The following is a 6465-nucleotide window of genomic DNA, read 5'->3' on the forward strand; positions in this document are numbered from 1 at the left end:
CCTTTCTCTCTCCATTCCTGGCATCGATTACACTTGATTATCTCTACACATTCATCCTTCTCTCCGCCTCTCCAGTCTAAGCTCAGCCTGTTATTCAGACACAAGGCTGATCCTTCAATAACAGCCTAATGAGTGAGTGTGTGTGTGCGTGCGTATGTTCGTGTGTGTGTGGGTGCGTGGGTGTGTGGGTGTTCTGTAATAACAGATGTTTTATGATGAGGATGTGTGAGTGGTGTTACAGGGGATTATAGTGGTGCCTAATAGAACCGTAAGCAGTGGCTCTGTTCTAGACTCTAACTGCTGTTCTAACTGCTTCCACTGACCACAGACAGGGCAGTTGAAACTTTTATTCATGTTTGAGCAGCTCCAGATGTCTATAAACATGACTAGAACTCAACAGCCGGCCCTATAGACTGTATATATGCCTCTCTGACCATACGAAATAGATATGTGCTTTTCAATCTCTAGATTTTCCAATACAGAGTGAAATGAACAAAGTGAAATGAACAAGTGAAATGTTACAAAAGATCAAGGATTATTTGAAATTGAGGCTAACCAGTTGTGGGAAAGAATGTAATCCATCGAATGCCCCAAAATGACCTTTCGTTTTCCTTTACATATTGGTCTCATTAAATCTCGTAAATCAGCCAATGTGGCGCTCTCTGATTCCCATGGAAATATCTAGTTCTCCTTTCCTATTTGGAGCCTATGGTCTCAATTAGGTCCTCTCAGTCCTAGATCACGGTGTAATTCCACCCTTCTTTCTTATTTTGAATTGCTTTATTTGGACAGTGTGAAACAATTGTGGTGACAGGGCAGGCGGAGAGAGAGAGTAGGGACGTGGCCACAGGGCTGTGATGTGTGCCTGTAGTGATACCACACACAGTCAACGCTGCTGTTCATTTATATGCTATTGATTTAACCGTGCAACCATGACACTAACCATTTTATATTTGTAAATACAGTTATACTTGACATAGCACATTCATAATCTATACGGTAAATCCTATTGTGTACATGTCAGTTTATTACTTTGCATACTACCTTCTTCTAATTACTTGATATTTTTATTTGACTTTTTTTATTGTTTATATTGATTATTGTACTGCAATGTTGAGAGAGCTAGCACGCAAGCATTTCACTGCACCTTTTAAGCATGCTGTTAGCTGTGTACATGACTAATCAAATTTGTCCTCACGTTTTCCATGGAATATGGAAGGATTGTTGTCAAATAACATTGCAGTGAATTCAAGGGGCAGTCCGAACTGGACTGTAATCCGGGTCTCTAAGATTGTTACTGTAGTCTAACAGTGTTGGAGTGAATGTTAGGTGAAACTTCTTGACTAAAGAAAAAGGTCTATTCAGGGTCTTGAGCATGCAGAGCGTACAGTAGGTTGACGTGAGCGTACAGTAGGTTGACGTGAGCGTACAGTAGGTTGACGTGAGCGTACAGTAGGTTGACGTGAGCGTACAGTAGGTTGACGTGAGCGTACAGTAGGTTGACGTGAGCGTACAGTAGGTTGACGTGAGCGTACAGTAGGTTGACGTGAGTGTACAGTAGGTTGACGTGAACGTACAGTAGGTTGACGTGAGCGTACAGTAGGTTGACGTGAGTGTACAGTAGGTTGACGTGAGCGTACAGTAGATTGACGTGAGCGAACAGTAGGTTGACGTGAGCGTACAATAGATTGACGTGAGCGTACAGTAGGTTGACGTGAGCGTACAGTAGGTTGACGTGAGCGTACAGTAGGTTGACGTGAGCGTACAATAGATTGACGTGAGCGTACAGTAGGTTGACGTGAGCGTACAGTAGGTTGACGTGAGCGTACAATAGATTGACGTGAGCGTACAATAGATTGACGTGAGCGTACAGTAGATTGACGTGAGCGTACAGTAGGTTGACGTGAGCGTACAGTAGGTTGACGTGAGCGTACAGTAGGTTGACGTGAGCGTACAGTAGGTTGACGTGAGCGTACAGTAGGTTGACGTGAGCGTACAGTAGGTTGACGTGAGCGTACAGTAGGTTGACGTGAGCGTACAGTAGATTGACGTGAGCGTACAGTAGGTTGACGTGAGCGTACAGTAGGTTGACGTGAGCGTACAATAGGTTGACGTGAGCGTACAGTAGGTTGACGTGAGCGTACAGTAGGTTGACGTGAGCGTACAGTAGGTTGACGTGAGCGTACGGTAGGTTGACGTGAGCGTACAGTAGGTTGACGTGAGCGTACAGTAGGTTGACGTGAGCGTACAGTAGGTTGACGTGAGCGTACGGTAGGTTGACGTGAGCGTACGGTAGGTTGACGTGAGCGTACAATAGGTTGACGTGAGCGTACAGTAGGTTGACGTGAGCGTACAGTAGGTTGACGTGAGCGTACAGTAGGTTGACGTGAGCGTACAGTAGATTGACGTGAGCGTACAATAGGTTGACGTGAGCGTACAGTAGGTTGACGTGAGCGTACAGTAGGTTGACGTGAGCGTACAGTAGAGTGACATGAACGTACAGTAGGTTGACGTGAGCGTACAGTAGATTGACGTGAGCGTACAGTAGGTTGACGTGAGCGTACAGTAGGTTGAAGTGAGCGTACAGTAGGTTGACGTGAGCGTACAATAGATTGACGTGAGCGTACAGTAGGTTGACGTGAGCGTACAGTAGGTGTATTTGAGTTTGCTGGATTTAGATAGCTACAGGTTGTCTGGGTCTCTCAGCACTATGCATACTGCACATAGTGTACTGCTCAGTACTGTCGGCCATGTTTCTTTTGGGAGAAAATCAGTAGTGCTGCCTCCCCTTTCTGGAGGATTTAGCTTTTCCACACACACACACACACACACACACACACACATCTATAACCAGGAGCTGCTAAAGGACCAACATATGGAACCATTAGAGGAGTTTAATGTAATTGACATTCTCCCCCCTTTCTCTTTCTCCCTGTTCTCTCTATTTATCTCTCATTCCACTTCCCTGCTCCCCAGGGCCTTGAACTAGCTAACATAAATCCTGTGATGAAGGTGTTAGTTAAGATCCACATTGGGGTATGAGGTCTGCTGTGTGACACACACTATCAAGGGAGAGAGAAAGTGAGAGAGAGCAGTTGAGAGAGAGAGGTTGAGAGAGAGGTTGAGAGAACATACACCATTGCAAATACAACCCATATTTATTTATTTTCCCTTTTGTAGTTTAACTATTTGCACATCGTTACAACGCTGTATATAGACAATATGACATTCTTTTGAAACTTTTGTGTAATGTTTACTGTTAATTTTGTATTGTTTATTTCACTTTTGTTTATTATCAATTTCACTGGCAATGTAAACATACATTTCCCATACCAATAAAGCCCCTTGAATTTAATTGAGAGAGAGAGAGCGACATGGAGAGAGAGAGAGAGAGAGACAGAGAGATATTTAGTTATTTACATTTTAGTCATTTAGCAGACGCTCTTATCCAGAGCGACTTACAGTAGTGAATGCATACATTTCATATATTTGTTCTCCGTACTAGTCCCCCGTGGGAATCGAACCCACAACCCTGGCGTTGCAAACACCATGCTCTACCAACTGAGCCACACTGGACTATTTAGTTATAAGTTAGTTATAGATTCATTTTCCATATTTCGATTTTTATATTTATTACATTCTACTATTTTACTATTATTTTACTACTATTTTATTGTTATTATTTTTATGTTTAATTTTGTATTATTATTTTCTGCCATTTTATATTATTATTTGTTATTGTTTATAATTGTATTACAATGTATATTGTATACATTGTTGCTTTGGCAATATTGACACAATGTTTTTCATGCCAATAAAGCAGCTTGAATTTGAATTTGAGAGATAGAGAGAGAGAGACAGAGAGAAAGAGAGAGAGAGAGAGAGAGAAAGAGAGAGAGACAGAGAGAGAAATAGAGAGAGAGAGAGACAGAGAGAGAAAGAGAGAGAGAGACAGAGAAAGAGAGAGAGAGAGAGAGAGAGAGGAGAGAGAGAAAGAGAGAGAGAGAGAGAGAGACAGAGAAGAGAGAGAGAGAGAAGAGAGAGAGAGGAGAGAGAAAGAGAGAGAGAGAAGGAGAGAGAGACAGGAGAGAGAGAAAGAGAGAGAGAGAGAGACAGAGAGAGAAAGAGAGAGAGACAGAGAGAGAAAGAGAGCGAGAGAGAGACAGAGAGAGAAAGGGAGAGAGAGAGAGAGAGAGAGAGAGAGAGAGAAAGAAAAAGAGAGACAGAAAGAGAGAAAGAGAGAGAGAGAGAGACAGAGAAAGAGAGTGAGAGAGAGAGAAGGAGAGAAAGAGAGAGAGAGAGAGAGAGTGTGTTCAGTCTGTAAATCCCTGTAGAGGTGGAGGTGTGAGTGTTCAGACTGATGGAAGAGTTCTGTATGGCGACAGGGTGCGTGTCAGGCTGTACTTACTACCTTTATTAGACCAACAGTTCTGTTGTTCAGAACAACAACATAGTTGTCTAATGACTCCAACGGACCGTCTCCAAATTAGATGTTGCCAGAGCCGCATATTTAGATTAATATATGACTCTGAGTGTTGTTTTTCCCCTGAGAAAATGTTACAAAATTGTCTTCATAATTTTTCCTCATTTATAATAGTGTAATTCATTTGCTATTTCGCTGTGTTTATCGTCGTTTTGGCATGGAAGTTAAAACCTCATTGCATTGGATTCATTAGGCTTTCACTTTCAGTTAGCTAGTGGACCGCTGACTTAGTACAGGCCTCCTCTCGCAGATGACAGGACAGGAAAACGTCTATGGGAATCTGGCACTCATAAAAATACAACATTGAAAAATGTGCCTAAGTTATTGTGTTTCTGAAGACTTATGTTTGTGTTATTTCGTAGGACTATTTGTTTATGAGCACCCAGTCTAATCCCCAGTCACAAAGTGGTTGAAATTCTTCTCGGTGCTCTCTGTGGCAGAGTTCAATGAGTTTGGAATATGTTCCATGCCAGTTATTTGTATTGGACTAGGAATTCACCCATGGGAGTGCAGAATAAACCCCAACCTAGCTGCTCTTCCATCTAGATCAGAAGGATCACATCTGTCACAAAACCTGCTCTTGTGTCAAGAAGCTGCAATGATGTGACTGTAGCGCCCCCTAGTCTTCAGAGGACTGTAAATACAGCCTCAGAATGACTCCTGCCCTACCAGTCCAGCTTCGAGCAGAAGTTAAACCCTCTCTCCTCTCCCACCCTTCCCTCTCTCTGTCTTCTCTCTCATATCCCTGTCCTCTCCCCCCCCCCTCCTATCTCATTCCACTCTCTTCATCTCTCTAACTCCACTCTTCCTCCAGGTCAGTCCAGTTGAACGGAGAAAGGTTGTTGATGGTGGACAACGAGACGTTTCCGGAGTTGAAGCCTCGAACGCTGCGGGCGGGGAGGACAATAGCCATGCCCCCGATGACCATCGGCTTCTACGTCATCAAGAACATCAACGCTTACGCCTGCCGCAAATAATACTCAACGCACTCCTCCTCACCCTTCATCCCGAAATCCTTCACCCTCCCCCCCACACTCCTCACACCCCTCACCTAATCCCCCTTCCCTCACCCCCTAGCCCTCATCCCTCACCCCCTACACCCACCCCTCCTCACCCCTCACCTAATCCCCCTTCCCTCACCCCCTAGCCCTCATCCCTCACCCCCTACACCCACCCCTCCTCACCCCTCACCTAATCCCCCTTCCCTCACCCCCTAGCCCTCATCCCTCACCCCCTACACCCACCCCTCCTCACCCCTCACCTAATCCCCCTTCCCTCACCCCCTAGCCCTCATCCCTCACCCCCTACACCCACCCCTCCTCACCCCTCACCACATCCACCATTTCCTAATACTGGACCACCTCCTTACCCCTCGCTCCACTTATCCTTACTTTCTACCTTCTGGTTCCTTACCACCAGTCCCTAGTCCCTGGTCTGACTCTGAAAGGCTTGCTCTTTGTCCAAAACAAGGGTTGCACTGAATACCTTTCAATCGCTCTCCACACCAACTCCCCATGTGCTGTGAGATGGACAGTGATTATTCTACTATGTGATTTTGTATTGTTTTGTAAAAAGGTTATTGAGTTTTGTTATGACAGAACTTCTATGTCAGAAGGCTGTATCATCCTCCAACAAGACTTCTCTTCCTTGTCTTTGATCATCAGATCTACTAACGGTCACTCAGCTTTGTATCTGCCAGCGACTCTTATTGTTTCCCCCGCAAACTCCTTTCAACTCTCTGTTGTTGATACTCACAAACTCCTGGCAGACGGTTAGACAGAAAGAAGAGAAAACATGGAGAAAACACAACCAGTCAACCGCAGGGCATGTGTTAGCTCCAACAGCCATGTCTGCTGTCTGATTGGATTATCTGTGTGTGTGTGTGTGTCCGTGTGTGTGTGTCCGTGTGTGTGTGTCCGTGTGCGAGTGTGTTCCTGCGTGAGTGTGTGTGAATACCCCTGCTGATGAGCCTGTCCTTGTCT

At 44.8% G+C, this 6465-nt stretch overlaps 1 protein-coding gene across 1 annotated transcript in view; it reads left to right on the forward strand.

Annotated features, from left to right (window-relative positions):
* Positions 1–5498, forward strand: part of LOC115152688 (inactive heparanase-2-like) — a 113080-nt gene extending 107582 nt beyond the window's left edge. Inside the window, exon 12 of the mRNA XM_029697425.1 lies at positions 5298–5498. Coding sequence (XP_029553285.1) covers positions 5298–5460 — 163 coding nt within the window. The 3' untranslated portion in view covers positions 5461–5498. The remainder of the gene's footprint in view (positions 1–5297) is intronic.
* Positions 5499–6465: the final 967 nt, after the last annotated feature.

This window comes from Salmo trutta, chromosome 18, assembly GCF_901001165.1.
Source record: "Salmo trutta chromosome 18, fSalTru1.1, whole genome shotgun sequence".
In the NCBI taxonomy this organism is placed as follows: Eukaryota; Metazoa; Chordata; class Actinopteri; order Salmoniformes; family Salmonidae; genus Salmo; species Salmo trutta.